This window comes from Astyanax mexicanus, chromosome 9 (genome assembly GCF_023375975.1).
Source record: "Astyanax mexicanus isolate ESR-SI-001 chromosome 9, AstMex3_surface, whole genome shotgun sequence".
Classification (NCBI taxonomy): Eukaryota; Metazoa; Chordata; class Actinopteri; order Characiformes; family Acestrorhamphidae; genus Astyanax; species Astyanax mexicanus.
Genome location: NC_064416.1, coordinates 38,745,456 through 38,766,286, shown reverse-complemented (window position 1 = coordinate 38,766,286; position 20,831 = coordinate 38,745,456). Strand labels below are relative to the sequence as shown.

General features: G+C 37.1%; 1 protein-coding gene and 1 long non-coding RNA gene across 3 annotated transcripts in view; one reads left to right on the top strand and one right to left on the bottom strand.

Moving 5' to 3' along the window:
- LOC125804591 (uncharacterized) overlaps positions 1-20,831 on the top strand; it is a 349,596-nt gene that overhangs the window by 248,338 nt on the left and 80,427 nt on the right. The gene's annotated exons all lie outside the window — the stretch shown is intronic.
- The window catches only part of LOC103024138 (leucine-rich repeat-containing protein 49), a 78,259-nt gene that overhangs the window by 49,603 nt on the left and 7,825 nt on the right, over positions 1-20,831 (bottom strand). For both annotated transcript variants that reach the window (XM_049483620.1, XM_022679832.2), the window contains exons 7-8: positions 18,251-18,317; positions 13,373-13,516 (exon numbers count right to left, since the gene is read on the bottom strand). In XM_049483620.1, the coding sequence (XP_049339577.1) occupies positions 13,373-13,516; positions 18,251-18,317 (211 nt within the window). The remainder of the gene's footprint in view (positions 1-13,372; positions 13,517-18,250; positions 18,318-20,831) is intronic.

The window sequence follows — 20,831 nt, the reverse complement described above, 5'->3', positions numbered from 1 at the left end:
GTATACTGCAATTAAGTGTATGCATTTCCAAGACAGGCCTTCTACCAGATCCAATAAGATTGTTGTGAGGATTTGATTGCATTCAGAGACTAGAGCATTAGTGACGTCATAATCTGAATGCCGAATGATCATCCCCACCCCATCCCAAGAGTATTGAATAGAGTACCATCATTCCAGAAAACACAGTTAGATTTCTACAACTCAACACTGAACACTGGGGGCTATTTACACCTCTAGTTTACACCTGGTATTTGGCACAGTGCCTAATTAGTTTCATATTTGTTTAACGGCTCCAGAGAGACCTAATCTATTGGTAATACTTGTCTACAGGGACTAGAAAAGCAGTAGCTGAATGCATTCTAAGTGGTGCCCTCAAACATTTAGACATAATTTAAACAGTATGTACTGTAAATGTATGAGAAACCACACGACATCCAGACTTGCTTGTGTGCTTTGGATCATCGTCTTGTTGCATGGCCCAATATTGATTTAGCTTTAGCTGATAGACATAAGACCTGACGTTCTCTTGAAGCATTCTTAAGCCCTATCCGTTTGGCATTAGTTTCTCAGGGAACGTTTGTGAAAACAATTTCACACTTCTACTCAGTGATAAATCTCTTGCATCCAGACTGCAATTGAAAAAACAGGAGGACCAGTGAGTTTTTGGCTTTCTCGGTCACGTGACATAGCGTTCAGTAGCTCCTCCATTTCCACTCACTGTTGTGTTTACGTGGATCTCTGTGGAAACGCGCACCCAAAGTGTAATTATGGTGCGTGGCATTGGGAAAATAGCTATTTTATTAAACGCGAGGTGACTAAACTCAGAGATGTTCATTCGGAAGGGACTAAAATTACCGGAGGACTGTTTAACGAAAAACAGTAGGTAATTCTGCCTGTAATTTTCTTAGAGGACATCTGAGAGAAAGCACATGCATGGTCTTCCCAGATGGAAATAAAATCACAGATGATATCCCGCCCGGAGAGGGCTTTTGATACAGAGCTGAATTGTAGGTTTCTACCTAGTACAAATAAGCATATCCAAACCATCAACACATGCTACCACCAAAAGTAGTGTTTGATGCTTAGCCAGAAAAAAACATGGCCCATGTTAGAACTTTTGTTAGGTTCATCAGTCCATAACACAAACATGGTTTAAGATGAGTTTAAGAGGACTGTGTGAGTGTTTCTTAGTAAACATGAGACATGCATTTTCTTGGTTGGCAATGGTTTCCATGTTATCATGGATCTGACTCTTGCCCAGTATTTTTATGGACACAGTTCTATATACGGTGTTCTTTATTTATTTGTAACTCCCTGGATGATCTATATAAGATCAGTGTCAAGAGAATGTCAGGTATTCTTTCTGTAAGCTCAAGCTTAAGTGAAGTGGGCCATGCAACAAGACAATGGTACACAAACACACAAGCTAATCTATTGAACATTGGTTAAAATAGGTTTTGGAATGGCATAGTCAAAGTCTTAACCTTTATATCTGTACATCTAACAAATGTATGATTTCATCTTTTATTTGAATAAAATAATTTGCAGTTTTGTAGTATTCTAGTATTCTTGATTTGGAAACATTACATAAAGTTGATTTCTAAATGAAAAATGAAACAGTGAGACCACACAATATTCAATTATTCTTCAGAGACAGCAAGGATTAATACAGTGATTTTTTCTGTGTTATACAGATTAGTAGGTGAGCATCAAGATCTTAAATCATTTAAATTTTAAAATCTGCACAAATTTGTACAGGGGAATGGGAAACAACGTGAAAGAAAAAGAGATAGAGAGAAAGAGAGAAATGATGAGAAGATAAAGTCTGGCATCTGGCAGATAAGGACACAGATGGGCAGTAAAGTCACAGGGGGACAACAGTTCTCTGCAGCAGTGTTTGTGTGTATGTGTGTGTGTGTGTGTGTGTGTGTGTGTGTGAGTGGAGAAGGGATCAGCGATGAAATCCTGTGATCAAAAAGAGTTATGCCTCCACACCCACTCACACAATATCTCCGTTAGAAGCTGAAAGTCTTGAGTCAGCACTTACTGCAGAGCATGGCTTACTGCCCTTAACACCTCACACACTGCCAACACTCACAGCACGCACGCACTCACAAACACACAAAAACACACACACACACACTGTTCCCAGTACGATAAACGTAGGAAACAAATGCAGCCAAGCAATAACAACAGCAGAATCACAAGCAAAAATACAGCTTTAAAACTAATATCTAGATTCACACTATAATCTTTAAAAAATAGTTGCATCAGGAAAAGACAACTGACAGAAATGAAATGAGTCATGGAGTGACTCAGAAGGCAGTGGGATATCTTTAGAGTCCTGCCTTCGTTTTAGTGGGGACAACCAATGAATCTGTGAGTGCAAGCACTGTGGTCTGCAATAAGATCAAGGGTTTCTTTTCAGGTATGAGATTAAGTCTGATGTCATGGTGTGGGGTGCAATTTCTTACAATGCCAGATTACCTTTGGTCTTCATTACAGCCAAACCCATATTTTCTTATGGTCAATAAGTCATGACCCACTTTTATAGAATACAAACCAAGTCCACTTAAACATAAATATGCATGCAAAATGAATTTAAGAGCATTTTTTTAAGAAACTGAGGAGGAACATGACAACTATATGTATAAAAGTAAATATCAAAATTGCACAAAATTAGATATTTCCCTTCTCTGCATATCTCTGCATTCAGAGTACATTAGTAAGAAACTCTCTGTGTCTTTTTTCTCGTTATAAAAAGCGAGTACAAAATCAGATAACTATACATATAATTATTTAAAATTTTTTAAAAATATATTTGTTTTTTACAAGCTGTCCGCGCCCCACCCAGAATGTGTCTGCAATCACTTTTTGGTTCCAACCCACCAGTTAAGAATCACTGCTCATCTGGTAGGTTGTGTTACATGTGTAAAACACCTAATCTGTATGTGAAGCTCAATAAATATGTTCATGATTTGCACATATTCGTCAATTTCTTTTTTTATTATTGTTTCTGGTGACTTCTTTCTGAACAGCAGTGCAATGCAACACTTCCTGCTGGATGAACTATGTTTACAGCTATTTGTAGGACAATGGGCCTCATTTACCAATATCTTCTTAAGAATGTTCGTAAATTTGTTCTTAAGAAACTTCCTAAGAAGAATGTACGCTGGAGTCACAACATCTTCTTAAGCAGCAAAATATTCCGTACCTGTGTTCTTAACAATGGTGAATCCCATGTCTTTTGTAACTTATTTTTTTTTCTTCTCAAATTAGCAAAGGAACACCCTGCAATTTTCAATATAAGGTAAATATAATGGGAATCCATGTAAGGGAAATCAATGTATTGTGTGGCCAGCTGAATTATTCCATTCACAACTGGGAGAGTGTGGCTGAAGGATGGCTGTGACATGCCCACTTAGTGGGCTTTACAGCGCTGGTTCCAAGATGTTACACGATTCCATCAACACTTGCTGAACAAGGCTGTTTTTCATTAACTACGATTGCTGATAAAAAAAGGTTTTATAATTCATACTGTATATAGGCTAATTAAACAAGACCAACACATTACAATCAAAATACCATAGTTTTATCAGCTTGCAATGAACAAAACTGAATTATTATTTGAGTGTGCATACGACTGGTATAATAATTAGACAGCAAAAAGAAAGAAAACAGTTGGTACAGCTGTAGTGGATAACTTTTGGCAATTAGTGGCAGACCAGTGTCTGATTCAGTGCCTGGGTTAGAACATCTTACTATGTTGGTTCAGACCAGCATTGACACAATCTGTCAAACAAGTGGCAAAATTGCAAACTGCAACCAAATAAACATGATCTACTATTATTGGCCACATTAATTATCTCTCTCTCTATAATTACATTAGATACATTATAAGGGGCAGTTTGCTCTCAGCCTGGGTTGTGCCCTGTGTTTGTGCCTCATTTGCCAAGGCTACTGTTATTGTGTAGAGGGCATGAATGACCTACAGAGCACTGCCTGCTATCTCTTACATAAATCTGATCTGTCAAGGCTGGCATGCAAGAGCACAAGAGGCTGTGTAAAACTGATACGGGAAGAATTACATTGGCAAAGAATTAATGCTACAAAGATACAAAAGTCAGAATGGCTTCTACACACTAAAGGCTATACACACCATGCCTCCATGTTTTAAACATTTATTTTTGTAACATTATGGAAAGCTTCTAGCTTTATTTTGACTATTTTACTGCTCATATAATATTTTTAATCACAACCCTAAAGCAGTGAATGTTGGGACAGTATGGAAAAGCAGATTTCTTACATGTCTTACAGGCATGGTTTTGTACATTTACTTTTATTTCACTGTTGACAAAATGAACCCAAGATATTTCATGTTTTGTTTCATTTCACTTTGCATTAATATGCCTTCCTTATTTAATTTCAGGCATGCAACACATTCTAAAGTAAGTTGTAACAGTAAAGCTACTGTTGTAACTACTTTGTAATGTTGCCATTCTCTCCAACAACACTTAAAAAATATTTTGGCACAAAGGATCCTAAACGATTTAATGTTTCAGATTCATTTTTAAACCAGTTCTTTCTGCAAACATGTATCAGAGTGTACAATGCTATAGGGTCCTTGCTGTTTAAAATTCTCCACACATTCTCTATTGTGGAAAGGTCAGGACTGCAGACAGGCCAGTTCAGTGCCTGTATCATGTTCTTCTTCAGCCTTTGCAATGTGTGCAGCATGTGGTTTTGCATTATGTTGTTTAAAAATGCATGGGCATCCCTGGAGAAGATGTAGGGCACTATACTACACCCTGCATTCTGCCTGCTTTGTGTAAATTGCAACGGTGCTTGTGAATATATCTACGCCAATGGGCGTGATGGTCTCGAAATTAAGTCAGTGTGTGTTCAGATAAATTTCTGGTGTATTACTATATTGGCAATGGAAAGTACAGGTGCGCTAACTAAATACAACCTAGACAGACAGACCTAGATAGTCAACATTCAGAAAATTGCTTTATTTGCAATCAATTGTCAACATAGGCGCATGCCCAAAAAGCATATAGCCCCGCTTGTTACAAACACATGTAGAAGAAGCAGAGCACAAACCCATAGTGTGTGCCAGTAGGCAGCTATACAATCACTTTTACATCACAGCATTGCGATGCACCCTTCGCAGGGTCTAAGCTAGGTCCCTTATTCTCACATAATGCTGTTTTAAAGGGTCTATATTATAGTTTTATGCACTGTTATTTTTCCCTTACTTATGGCCCAAAAACAGAAAAAGTTGCACTTAAAATCCTTTAATTTTGCCAAAATCAGTGTGCCTTATAATCCAGTGTGCCTTATGTATGAATTTTACCAGTTGTAAGGAGCAGTAAAGCCACTCTGCTGAAGTACAGCATTATAAAGTTCAGTGAAGTTTCTCCAGCTACGAGGCTAGAGCAGCATTAGCATTAGCTACTAACAGAAGCACTAGCACTTTCGCCATTTAGGTGATGTGAGTATATCGGACTGTAGTCTGCGAGTTTACCATGTTTAAACAAGATACGTGAAACGAACCGCTAGCTGATAGCATCCTGGCTTACCGGAACACTAGCACTATGCGCTGCTGCTAACCGCGGCTAGCACTGTTGGTAACCACCCTAAAATATTGGAAATCTAAGCTTACTGTAAATAAAGGGAAGTGCTTTACTCACCTAAATAAACAATTTTCAGAAGAGAAATCTGTGTAGATTAACATCCAGCACTCGTTTTACATTGAAAGAAAAATTTTAAGAATTACAGTCTGTTTAAAATTGCAACTCATTCCGGTGTGCCTTATGTATAAAAATAAACCAGAAAATAAATGTTTCTGGTCTATTAATAGTGTGCCTTATAATAAGGTGTGCCATATAGAAAAAAATAAAAAAATGATATGTAAATAACTTACGTATTACTTATGTACTGTATTGTGCCTCATTCAAAAAGCAGTCAGGAATGCAACACTACTTATAACTTTAATGTGAATGGGTAAACATTTCCTGTAGACCTAACATGTGATTATGTTGCAACATCACAGGATCACAGGAGACATTAAAATGTGATATACTGTATTTGCAGTCTGGTTACCATATATGGACTGTCTGGACTGGGTGGTGAATGACACATTATAATAGCCTTACTACATTAATCTCTTTCATGAGAGGAAAATCCATTCGCCATGACATGAGTTATATAACCAAACAGACAACCTTCACTGTAACCTTTTACCCATGCTATTGGTACAGCCTCTTCAATACTGCAGGAGGCAGTGTTACCATCAAGGTCATACAGGCCTTTAGGCTCTCAATATAGAGTACAAAGCATGTGCATCACATCTGGGGTGATCAGGTTCAGAAACTGAGTGAGCTATCTAAACAAACATCAGAACAGGATGGAAGATCAGAGGCAGAGAATAAAGCTAGAAACACCCTTCATCCATCTCTCTCCCTTCATCCAGCCCTGTCTCCCCAATTCTCTGAATGGCCAGGTCTATATTTAGCACCAGTGTCCCAGACAGAACATGATGTCATCACTCTTGACAAAAACCCACCAATCAGAGACTGAGCAGAGAGACGGATAATGCACTGTATAATCATACTGGCTGATACAATTTAAATTGATCAGGTTATACGGGTCTAAAAGGACAAAAGTATTGGGACACATGCTTATTTGTTGTTTTGTTTTTTAATCAAAGGTATTAAAAAAGAGTTTATCCTGATTTTGTTGTAGTAACTGACTTTACTGTCCAGAGAGATCTTTATACTAGATTTTAAAGCATTGCTGTGAGGATTTGATGGCATTCAGAGATAGTGACAAAAGAGATATCAGTGTTTGGATAATTACCACCTGATAACACCCCAAATTCACCAACTCATAACTCATTCACCCAAAAGTATTTTATCCCCAAAGATGTTATTAATGAGGAGAACAACCACTGCTACAAATATGACTGAAAGATAGAAGTTTTTGTGATGCTCAACCTAGCATCTGTTTAAAGATCAAGTTTCGCCATTCAACAAAAAGAGCCAATCAGCTTTGAGATCCTTATTCTCGCCCGTTAAGTTGGCACAGAGCTGTTCGAGATAGGAGATGCGAGTATCATTCCCCGAGCAGGTCTCTTCTAGACTTGTGAGGTGGAAGGAGTTTGTTTCCAGAGCTGTCTGAACTCCAGATAACGATGCCTCTAGCACATTAAACTGAGCGTTCATAGAACAGTCTAGCTTGTTAATCGCCAAAAGAAAGTTTTTAGCAGAGAAATCTTCTCCTTTGCCCCGTAGTTCCACTGATTCATCCTGGACTCGGTTAGCACCAGTAGCATGGTTGCTAAGGCTACTTAGCTTGGAGTCCATCGATGAATCTTAATCAATGGGCAATGGATTTTGTGCTTTCTTCATGTTTTTCTTAGATTTACTCATACTCATTGAGGTTTCAACAATTTGTCACCACTGCGTTTGTATCAAAAAGTGAAGTTTTTCACTATTTATTTAAATAAAAGCAGAGAGGTTGACTAGAGTGCGACTTACTCCATGAGATGCTCACCAGAGCCCCCAAGAGCCAATCAGCTTATTGCTAAGAGTGAAGAAGGGTCAGCTTACTAGTGTGGAAGCCTTCCTTCCCTGAGGAAATCTTTGCAAGAGCAGCAGCCAGAACAAACCAACAAATTAAGTTTTGGTGAATTATTTTGCCAAATGTTTTTTTGTCAGACTTTAAATATGTTGTTGAAATGTTACAAATATTTTGGTGTCTCTCTCCATTCAAATAGATGGAAGGCTGGTATTGTATAAGTGGTGCAAAAGTTGTAAAGTTGGTTGCAGAGTAAACTGACTTGCCTATGAAGACTATAATTAGTAACAGTGCCAATAAGTACATGTGTATCTGCCCAGAGGGTCCTATTTTTCATTCTTCTCTACCAGAACAAGACAAGCAGTGTCTGTCCATTTGCACATTTGTGTCAGCAGCTAAATATATTTATTTGAAGGGGTGATGACAACCCTTTAAACACATATTACACTGTCTACTACAATAATTCAAGTATCTATATTAGATTCAACTAGTGTTTTTCATTTCAGTGATTGGACTAATTTAATGAAAAAAACATATACTGTCCACTGTTGGGATTCCAGAGGAAATCTGAGATTTACAACATGCTTTGAGCTGTGAGGGAAGGCATGTCTGAGCATCTGAGGATGTGTGCCCACGTGTCTTATAATGACTTTAACATGCCAAAGAAAAACAACTCAATTACTCACTTATTTAGTGTTCTCTCTCTCTCTCTCTCTCTCTCTCATGAATCACACCTATTTTAGGAAAATACACAATGAACAAGCCTAATCCTCCCACACCGCCAAAAGCAGTACTACTTTACAATTATAAAATATTAGCCATATATGTTTAAAAGAACAAAGTTGTTTACATATGCATTTATTCATTTATTTATTTTGGTGTCTCTGCTTTTTTTTGTAGGAAAGAAAATTTACACATTTAATGTTTTTTTCATTATTTCAACTGTATTGTCTTGTTTGGGAGTGACCAAACTATGTAAAACTAAAGTTCCTTAAGCAATTAAAAAGTTCCTTAAGAGTTCCTTGAAGCTCACAAATATGAATAAAATGGTTCTACAAGTGACCTTTAAACTGCCTTTTTTTCTTCACAGAACTGCCCTTTTGAAAAACACTCTAATAATGTTGGAGTACATTTTCAAGTTTTCCTGCTACCTTCTGCCCACACTCTGTTACTTTATTACTCTGTTACATTAGTTTAAATTTAGATGGACTCAAAATATTTGCTAATAATATTTTTATTGCCACCATTAAATCTTTATTGCTTTTATTATTTTTATTAAATAATCACTGTTATGACTGTAACTACTATGAAAGTATACCTGAGCTTAACAGCAGCAGTCTTAGTATGGTAACTTTTTGTAAGCAATTTAAATGGCTTTGACCTGAGGGAGGATTTTTTGGTTTCAGAGTTGATGGTTGTCTTGCCACTGTTGCCTGTGGCTTGCTCACTGGGAGTTTTATATTTTATGTGTTGATTATCTTTTGTCTTATGCATGAAATTCTGTAAAGCTGTTTTGTGATATCAGCTGTGAAAAGTGCTATATGGATACATTTGACTTGAATAACACAAAGTAGGAAAACTGTTATTTATGTGTGGGCAATATAATGAAATATGATGATTTGATATTTTATTGTTTTATGTTATTGTGAAAAATCTGAACAGCAGCCACTGTATGACAATTATGTAAACAGCATAAGGAAATACATTGATTAGACATTGTTTGCTGTAATTATTCATTCATTTATATATTTTTCCAGTGGTGTGCTTTTCATTTTTATGCTACAGTATTTACAACATTTTTTATTGTGGCATATGGTTTTGCTGGTGTATTTTCAGCTTTACTGTGAATTTCTACAGAAAAAAAATTAGAAAACCTGACTATACTATGTTTTGCAAAAGTATTCATACCCTTTGACCTTTTTTACATTTTGAAAAAGTGTGTTCCTCCACGGCACTTTCGTTTCGGGCGTACACCTTTTTTTTGTGCATATATATTGTGTTTTTGTCATTTGCCGACACTTAGAGGCGATGCATTGAAATTACAACTGTTAAGATATCCTTTATGCACACATTGTAGTAAGCATTTTTGGGTAAAATAAAGTTAATTAATCAGAAAAATTCATTGGCTTACAGAAATAATCGTTCAACGTGTTTCCACACCTAGATTATATAAACATGCATAAAGGTTTGCGCTGGAGTTGTTGGAGATGGCAACGTTGGCATTATTGGAAAATATTGAGATAAAATTCATTGAGAGCGCATTTTCCGTGACCATTATGTTTTTTTGGCCCATGATGATGACTGGCTTATAAACCGTTTTAGATTTCCAAGAGCATAAGAGGATGAGAAAACGTGCGTGACGTGTGGCTTCTTGGTAAGCAACTCATTTAAAGCATTTAAATTAAAGAATTTATTATCCATCTTAGAATAACACAATTTAAAACATGAGTAATTATACGCTACGCATATATAATAATAATAATAATAGTAATAATAATAATAATAATAATAATAATAATTATTATTATTATTACTATTATTATTATTAATAATAATAATACTTTTATTATTATTATTATTATTAATATACTCTGCGTAATTGAGGGAGGAGTCGTGGCAGGTGTGATGTTTTCGTGCACTTGCGCTTGATTTCAAGTTGATTGCGATGTACTAAGAGAAAGTACTTGGAATTCTGCCTACGCACGGTTTGATAAATCCGGATTTTTTTGTGCGTACGGAACTTTTCAGGTCTGAGCGTACGGAACATTTTAGTAGGAAGTCCACGCAAGTCTTAGTACATGAGGCCCCAGCTCTGTGAATGAGAACATTAGGGAACAAACAGCATCACAAAGACCAAGGAACTCACCTGACAGATCAGAGAAATTGGAAGCAGCTTAGGTTATGAAAAACATATCAAAAGAATTTTACAGCTCAATGAGTACTGTTTAAAATATTCTACAACTGCAAAGCTAATCAAACTGACAGAGAACACTGGTCAGGGAAGCAGACAAGAGGCCCAAGGTCACTCTGGAGGAGCTGAGGAAATCCACAGCTCAGGTGGGAGAATCTTTATAGAAGAGTGGCAAGAAGAAAACCATTGTTAAAAGAAAGACATACGTAATGCAGTTTGCCTCAAGCCACGTAGGGGACACTGCGAACATACGGAAGATGGTGCTGAGGTCAGATGAAAGCAAAGTTGAACTTTGTGGCCTAAATGCAAAGCGCTATTTGTAGCAGAAGAGGAACACTGCTCATAACCCTAAACACACTATCCCCACTGTGAAACATAGTGATGGCAGCATCATAATGTGGGAAGGTTTTCTACTGCAGGGAGACTGGGAAGGAGATTCACCTTCCAGCAAGACAATGACCCTAAACATACAGCCAGAGCTACAGTGGTATGGTTTAGATCTAAGAATATTCATGTGTTAGAATGGCCCAGTCAAAGTGCTGACATAAATCCCTTTGAGCACAGATGCTTTTATCCAACCTGGCTAAGCTTAAGCTTTTTTGTAAATAACAATGGGCAAAGATCTTAGTCTCTATGTAATGCGCAAAGCTGGTAGAGACATACCTCAAAATGCTTGCAGCTGTAAATGCAGCAAAAGGTGGCTCTACTATGTATTGATATAGGGGGGCTAAATAGTTTTGCATGTGACACTTTTCATCTTTTTTATTCGATTACAATTTTGAAATCTGTGTATAATTTTTGTTTTATTTCACAATTATGTGCTATTTTGTGTTGGTCTATCACTTAAATGTATGGTTGTAAACCAAAATGTGAAACAGTTTAGCCACTGTAGTGTCTAATCATGGAGGTAATGTGTTGTTCTATAACGCCCACACTTGCTGCCTATTAAAAATATGAAAAAAGGTTCAGTGAAAAGGCAGGAAAGAGGATTAGGAGGTTACCACTGAGAGATGAAGTGTGAGTCAGACAGGTTCAAATCAGGAGAACATATCCTAGCTTTGGCCAGAACAGGCTAGCTTTGAATAAAAGCAGTTTGAACTCCCACTGTTGAAGACTGCAGAGCTGCTTTCAGAGCTGCTTTCACCGCTTTACAGAAGTCAAGCTGGGGCTCAGTTCACTTACAGTGGTTTTGCTTTTCCAGGGATATACTGCCCTCCGTTGTTCATGGGGAGCAATTACTATATACACCAGCACAGCATTTCAACATTGTGTGTGTGCGTGTTTGTGTGTGTTTTACTGATATTCTACACAGCTTACTTGTTGCCAATTCCACCCACACGCCTGGCCTCCCACTATCACACAATGCTAGCAAGCTAGAGGTGAGGATTAGCAGTTATAGGAGAACACTAACTCCTCAGTTCTACTGTAATTGGGATTGTGTCTGGCTAACATCTCTCTGGGTTGGCAGAGAGGGAATGCACCCTCCTCAACCTGACAGAACAGAGGCCAGTGTGTCTCAGTTTGACTCCCAGCCAAGAATAGCAGTTTTAATATTGCTTTTACATGCCTATATCAAATGTGTCACATAACTCATCCAGCAATGAATACTGGATTTTAATAAGGAACTGTGACAGATCACAAAATCTTCTGTACATGTTCTGCACATGAACTCTACAATTATGCACTCTAATGAACTTCACTAAATCTCATACAGAAAAGGAAAACAGGTATAAAGGTAAGTTAGTGAAGATAAGATCTGAGTTGGTATAAAGGGTCAATAAATGTCTATTTTCTGGTCTATTTTCATACATAAGGCTTATTGGACTATAAGGTGCATTTTATGCGACACTAGTAACTAGTAACTAGTAGTAGGAACAGGGGTGTCAGTAAATTCAGCAGGTGTCAAGTTAAGCTAAGTTAAGTAAACAAAACTGTAATTCTTTAAAAGGTTAAACCAGCGCTGGATGTAAATCTACACAGATTTCTCGACTAAAATCTATTTATTTGGGTGAGTTTATTTATAGCTTCTGTTTATTTACCGCTATAGCTGAATCATTAGCCTTAGCGGCTAACAATTAGTGGTTAGCGGCTAATGCCACCTGACAGAGCTACACTGAGGAACCCTGAGTAGTGCTAGCTGGTGTTAGCAGCAGGCTACAGGTTGATAATACTTACCTCTGGATGGCCAAAGAGCTAGTACTCAACATGGTTAGTGGCTAATGCTAATAATGCTGTAGAACCAAACTCTTTTTTAATGCTGGACTTCAGTGAAGTTACTGCTCCTTACAACCTGACTGGTAAAATTCATACATACGGCACACAGGACTATAAGAAGCACTGTTAATTTCTGGGAAAATTAAAGGATTTTAAGTGCACCTTATATACAGAAACTCAGGAACGCACCTTATACAGAAACTCAGGTAGAGAGAAACTTATGAAGAAACCTATTTCATCTTTTTTTTACTCCTCCACTGGCACCACGTTTGTTGTTTTGACTCTCAATTTCCTTCTAGTGGATGTATCATCCATGCCAATGTAAAGGACACATATAAGTGTGTAGGTAGTGTAGACTTGAAACAGACATATTTATTTTTATGTTTGAAGGGAGTATACATGAGCCTTTAGGCTTCTTTCTTCATGTGTCTGATACTGTTTATTAAATGGACCTACTTGTAACTTGTAACTCACATGTATACTTACTTACTCACATTTAGAAGGATAAAAAAAATGTCCCACAAGGGGTGTTATTATTACTCAAACTTTTTGTGCTTTGCATCAATGAAACTGTCTTTGTTTGAATGTACATTAATCCTGAGAAAATTAAATAATCTAAAGTTTAAAATATTAAAAGGAAGGGCATGGCATTGAGTGGGTGCTTACCACACTAGAGATATGGTTGTATCTGAGGTTGAGTTCTGTCAGTGAGTCCAAGCCGTGCAAGTTCTCCACTCTGCAGATGCAGTTACCTGCCAGGTTGAGCACACGCAGTTCTGACAGGTGAGACAGGTTCTCCATCTTACTAATCTGCAAGCAAATCAAAACACAGCAGCGCAGGTCAATCTCACACAATGAGCTGAGAAAGAGCTCAAATTAATTGTGAAATGCACAAAGAGTGTAACAGATTTCAGCAATCTAAAGAAAAGAAGAAATGCTACTGCTCCAGTTGACCAGACCGGACCTGATTGGTGGCTTAAGTTAGCTTCTTTAAATCTGTGCCTTGTGGATACATTAAGTATTTTCAACTTTGGCATTGTTATCTATATTACATACTAATACATACTCGAAAACTAGTTAATATTCAGTAATGAGTGTGCAATTGGGTTGTGTCTTGCACAGTGACAAATATGCTTGTCAGAGCAGATGGTGAGATATCAGTATTATTTTAAAAGTTGGTGAGAAATCCTGATCAGTGATCTCTGGTCTGCCCTCTTATGGAAGCCTCCGGTAACATGAGTATCAAAGTAGGCAAGTATATGAACAGTTACAATTATGACAAATACAGTTTTCTATGCCAAAACATGGCTTAACAACAAGTACATCTCTACCACCCATAAAGACACAGCAACAAAAAAGACAATTAAGAAAATGGCAATTAAAATTATTGTATAATATGATAACAGTACATCATTGCATGTACATGTGTATAATTTGTGGCCAGAGCAGCGTCCACAGCTCTGCAAGGAAACTACTGTTAAGCCCTGATAGTACTGTTATAATAAATACATATTTATAGCAGTCAATCGCTAAAGTTCAGCAACCTGGCTGCTGCTTAACTAGTTAGGACATGTCAGAAAGGGGGCAGTTGGTGCAGTAATTTATTATTATTATCCATTACATAATTTGTTTGTAATGGGAAGCTGAAATTAGCTCATCTTTCATTTTATTTTTCTATTCTACTTTAAATGCTGCAGCTTCTGCCATCTTTTAAACCTTTTAAGATGGAATGGGAAAGTTAGCTAGTTAGCCAGCTGCTTAAAAAAATACTAGCGATTTTTTATGCTTGATATGAAGAAAATGGTCATAAAACATTGAAATTACATAATAAACTGTGGTAATATTGTGGTTATTGTAAATTTGGTTATTGTAAATTTTAACAAGAAAAATGCTCAAATTTTGTGCTCAAATGTGTGTTTTTGTTTGTGCCACCATCTTGCGAGTGATTCTCATAGTCCTCAGTTTTTGGAGCGAGCCTCTGAAAAATCACAATTTTAAGGGTCATGTAGCCCCAACACTTCCTTCTACCCCTCCAGCCTAACATGAATTATGGCACACTATGCCTAGACATGCAAGTGCAAAACAGGGGGATGGGATTGGGCCATACTAATCAGGCAATTCTCCAAACACCTTAAATTCTAGGCTTATTATTCTGTATTTTCTGTAAATAATCTGCATGTTATGCAGTTGTAAGAGTAAGGATTTGAAGTGTGGGACAGTAGACAGGTCCTTAGGGTTTAATTAACTAAGCCAGGAACAGGAAGGTGTGTACTGGTGCTGTACTGTGTACACCCAGTGGAAATCTTCTTCCTCAGGGCTAATAACCTTATATCACTGATTCCAACTGCCCTGGCAAATAAATGGCCTTTGTTTGGAGGTAACTTAAGAGTATGAGAATTAGGCCAAGATCCCTGGTGTCTCCGGAATACATCCACAGTCAGACCTTTTCCTGAACCTTTCCTCTCTCTCTTTGAACCAAATTCTCACTCAGTCATTCAGTCATCAGAGTAAAGATGATACAAACACTAACAGGTAACAGTTAAAATTGTGTCTTCTTTCCAATTAATGTGATGATTGTGATCATTTTATGCTGGACATTAAGTTACAGTCCCCCTTGTGACATCCATGCATCTGTAACTGTATTAGAGCCATACCATATATCTGAGCTTTGTTAGCTTACTAGCTTAGCTAAAGTTAGTCAGATTACCTCAGGTAATTAATATTACCTGATTATTACGATCTTTACTTATTAATATAATCAATGAATCAGAAATATCTTCTAATTGATTGCATTTCTTGATTGAAAAATCATTTAATACTGATAAATAGCTGATCTGAACACTTCCAACAGTGTCAGAAACCACGAAAGCAAGCATTTCTTTTAGCATTTAACCACCAGACTAGAAGGCACTTTGTGCGTCAGTATCACTTTGTGTCAGAGCAGCCCCCACAGCTCCATAGGGAAGCTGCTGAAAAGCCTACAGAATGCTGTGATCTGAAACAGGCCCTGTACAAGGTCCTGTACAACTATACAACTGCTGCGGTATTTGGAAAGGCAATTAGCTGTGTGATTGCAGTCGCCAGGGCGAATAATCTTTTTAATCATTTAATACACTTATTGGAACGTCTTATATTTGTCATTTCTGCTGACTAATATCAAATCTAGTGAGGTCTACCCATCAAGGATGACTTATAATGAGCTCTTTCTGTGTAATCGTCTGTTGTACAACCAGAAAAGGGACTGTGTATTAAAGAAAGTCACCTCAGGCAGTCTCTGTGTATGCCTTGACATGTGATTCACACCTTTATAGAGTGGTGAGGATTTGTGTAATAGACACAGTACCTAACCAGCAGTGAACAGCCTTGACTGAACTCCTTTTTTTTAAAAGGTGTGTGGGTTGAGAGGGGAAAAACTGAGAAGGAGACAGAAGAAAACAAGGAAGGAAAAAGAAAAAAGGAGAGCATTAAAACGCATTTTATCATCAGAGCTAGTGTGTTTAATCAGACAGAGTGCACTTGACCATCTTAGTCAAAAGCAACAAGTGCACTCTAAAGTAAAGTATAGATATGTGATAGGAGTCAATCAGCTTTTAGAGAGTCGATTCGGAGGAAAAATGGAAGAAAAGATTGGTGTGGAGAGGAAACATGAGCCTAATGAGCAGACAAAAGGCACTGATAGAGAGTGAAAGAGAGGGAGAGAAGGTGGACACAAGATGAGGCGAAAGGAAGAGCAGGAGAGAGGTGGAGAGAAAGAAAGGGGATGTGAGTGGTCATTAGAGTCACACAGCAGTGTAATGGAGCGGAGGAACTGTACCCACTGAGAGAGGCGGAAAGAAAGATAAGAATAGAGAAGAGGAGCGAGAGGAAACATGCTGATAAAGGAAAGAAGTAGAGTAAATGAACAGTGTTCTACCCAATGAACTCTGTTCAACCCAAAGAACTGCAAATGTATCATTCAGTAATTCAATATAAAACATTTACATAACATAGTTAACTATGTTAACTACTAGGCGTATTGATTATTGGGCAACTATTATGACTATTATAACTACTACTATGAATCGCAATTCTGTAGCTGGTAGGAATATAATAGAAATGCTTTACACAAATTACAATTACATACAATCATGGCTGAAAGGGTTGTCACCCCTAACATTTTTCTAGAAAAAAGCATTTCTTCCAGATTATTATTTCACTCATTTTTGCAAACAGCTCCAGGTCTCTCAAATTTGAAGGGTGCTTCATCAAACAGTAATTTTAAGATCTTTCCACAGGTGTTTAATAAGAGGTCTCAGATTTGAAGTATATTGGGGTCATTGTCCTGCTGAAAGACCCATGACCTAGAATTCAAACCCAGCTTTCTGACACTGAGCCTTACATTGCGAGCCAAAATTCTTTGGTAATCTTTAGATTTCATGATTCCTTGCACAAAGTCAAGGCACCCAGTGCCAGAGGTAGCAAAACAACCCTAAAACATCTTTGAACCTCCACTATATTTGACTGTAGGTAGTGTGTTCTTTTCCTTTCTAGGCCTCTTTCCATTTTCGGTAAACTCAGTAGAATTATGTGCTTTACAAGAAAGCTATGATAACGAATGAACTATGTAATAAATATCTGTTAGTCAAAATAGTTAGTAATAGTATCCTTAACCCACACAAGTGCTTTTGTTAGTGACTGGCCTATTGGCTCAGAAATTTCAACTCAGAATAGAACAACTGTGTCTAAAAACCCGGCAAATGCTTATGACAGACCACTACATGCTATTCCAAATGTACTGTAAGGTCTTTTAAAAAAAGATTATAGGCTATTAAAGACTATAATAAAATCACTTAATGAAAATAAGCCCTTTGTCTGGCAGACAATTCCGAGGCCTGCTGTTAAAATGCTGTGTTAACCACTGCTTTACGCACTACACTCACTGACTCATTGTTTCAAGCTCTTGTAATGTTTCATGATAACCCTGTCACTAGGCACCATACTTGTATTCTGTAGAGTTTTTGCAAGCACAATGGATTTCCTGACAAACAGCAAGTGTTTTGGGCTCATAAATACAGTAATTATGACACTTATATTGTGAATGATTGGAATCCCGCTGTTCTGCTGTTTATTTGGACAGGGCCCTCTGCAGAACTTATCAACACCATGCCAAATGCCATTTAGCCTAAGAGCAGCCCAAAGCTGTAGAAAACAAAGCTTGCAGCCCTCTGATCGACAACCCTGCCACACTGTTCACTGATCTGAGTCAGTCTGAGAAGCTGTTCTGAGTCCAGCCCTGGTGTGTGTGTCGTCTCTGCTGGAGTTTGCAGCGTGTGGTGCAAGAAGCGGTGGTGGCACGGGGGAGGTGACACTTCCTCACAGCGTGACATCAGTGGCGGAGAACCAATCAGCACCGCCAACCCTCTCAGCCAGCATTCGGTTAGACGGGGTCACACACTCAGCCAGGCGGCAGGTGGGAACATGCTATTACGATCTACAGAGAGCAGACCTTTAACACGAGCAATAAAATACTGGGGTCTTGATAAAAGACAATAAACGAATCAATACCTGGTTATTGTGCAAGTCCAGCACATCGAGTTTGGTCAAGTTGTCCAGGCCGCATATTCTTTGAATTCTGAAAAAAAAAAGAAACGAACGATGAAACACTACAATCAAGATTTATCAGCACTTCCTAATTGGTATAGAACATATACATTATATACATTATTTGAAGTTGTACACTATAGAGCAACACATTTAGCACAATGGGCACATGCAGTATATAATCAAATCGCAAGATATGCAATGTTGCAAAGGGCAAATTAAACCATATATGCCTTGCCACAAATTACATACTGTTTTCATTTTCCATGATATATATACAACAAAAGTCATCGAGCTTATATTGTTCATTATACTTCATTCTTCATTATACATGGTGTATCATTTATAATAGCACAACATATATGGTAAAATCTGTTGAAAAATCCTTTTTTATATATAATTTATTTCAAATTCACCCATTCAGCTGCTACTCAGCTGTATCTCCCCCATAACCGGTGATGCCACAACACAAAAAGGGTGAGAACTAGCACATGCCTCCTCCAACACTCTTTTCAAACAGCTGCTAACTGCTTATTGTTTTGATTGAATAAACAGTAAACTTTTACTCAGATTTGAATAAAAATAAGAATTGATATGAATATGATAGTGTGTGTTTTATACTGCCAGTTTTTCTAAAATTTGAATAAACAATCACTATATATTGTCTTGCTTACAGTATCATGATATATTGAATATTGAATAATAACCACTGTATCGTGATACGTATCGCTTCACATTTATATTGCCATTACACAGCCCTATTTCCTAATTTGTATGGAATGTATACATTATTTGGAGTTGTAATTTTTAAAAAAACTAAAAGTTATAGGTATTAAAAATATATTGTTATAGTACTGGGCACATACACAATAGTCTTATCGCAAGATCTACACTATTGTAGAAGGCAAATGAAAGCATATACAGTCTTCTTCTTCTTCTTCTTCTTCTTCTTCAGAGTGCATTACTAATAATATCAATACATGCTGAAGCATTGATTTCCAGAGAAATTTGATAAAAAAAATTCTGTTGACTGTATGAAAACCGCAATATATTTTATATTAGGGCTGTGTATCACCAAGAACTTTAAAATATGTTATGTATCATGATAGAGGGCTTACAATTTATCAATATATATTTTGATACTGTAAAAAAAAATCGATATATTGCAAATGTTTTGATACAATTTTAGAAGAAAATGTCATAGTATAACTTATTTATAAAATCTGAACTTTATATCAGAACAGTGGGATCTAATGACAGAGCATAACACTGCTCTCTAGTGGTGATGGAGTTTAAACACAACACACAATAAAGTACAGTCTGCCAGTGTACAAGCGAATATAGGAATGCAATACAATTTCGATATTTTATATTACACTCTGTACTGTATATAATGCAGAAAAAATGAAGAATGAAGAAAATATTGCAATCTTATTCACCACAGTTCCTTACATTCTTTAAAACAACTATAAACACAGTTTTTTAAACTAAAATGAGATATTCTATAGCAGAGGTCACTAATAGGTGGACCGCGGTCTGGGTCCAGACCCAGGTGTTGTCTAATGCGAACTCAAACCGATAAACTACTGAGAATGCTAATTCTGACAGAGTTCATTTAAAGCGGTGGAACTTTTCTTGTCTTTACAGTTTACGTGCTTTGTGGCGCAGTAAACTCACAGACCAATCACATGTGCTGTAAGAGCTCTGAACGCTGAGCCACACACAGACGAAGTAGAAGCAGTCGGAGAATAAAGCGAAAAAGGCTAATTCAGATGGAGCACACCAGATAAAAAATCAAAATACTACATTTATAAAACATACTAACAGTAATATAATAATAATAAACAAACAAAGCTTATATTCTGGCCAAGTTCAGCAAACATTTCTCCATATATTGTACGATTTGTCATTCATGTAATTATCATGACAGGCAGGCCTAAATCTAATGTAAATAAAATTAAATAGAATAAATATAGCATTTTGAAACAAAGTTGACATACAGATTCACATTAATAAACTCGATAAGTTAAATTATTGCGGGTGTTTCCATTTATTGTATGATAAGTTGATAATGTGATTATTGTGACAGGCCTATTTAAACAATAAATTTTGTTAAAATATAATGCATTGTAATTTGTTTAATATTGTTAAAATATAATGCACTGTAATTTGTTTAATATTGTTAAAATATAATGCATTGTAATTTGTTTTGCCTTTCAGTTGTTGATGACACAAAACACTGACATAACTATTAGGCAGGATATAGCACTGAATCATAACACAAGTTGAAAATGATGACAGTCGGGACCTTGGCCTGACAAAATTTCCTCTAACTGGACCATACTGAATTATAATTAAATACCCCTGTTCTATAGTATGACTTCAAACAACCATCTTTGCGATATAGCTTTGCTATATGATATTATGAATTATGGGAACATTATGGTAACTGCAGACAGATTCCATCTGCCTTCTGGTATTTTTGAGGTTGGCAGACTGCTATGCGCGTGTAGGACTCACCAGGGATGCTTAGACAGGGCCATGC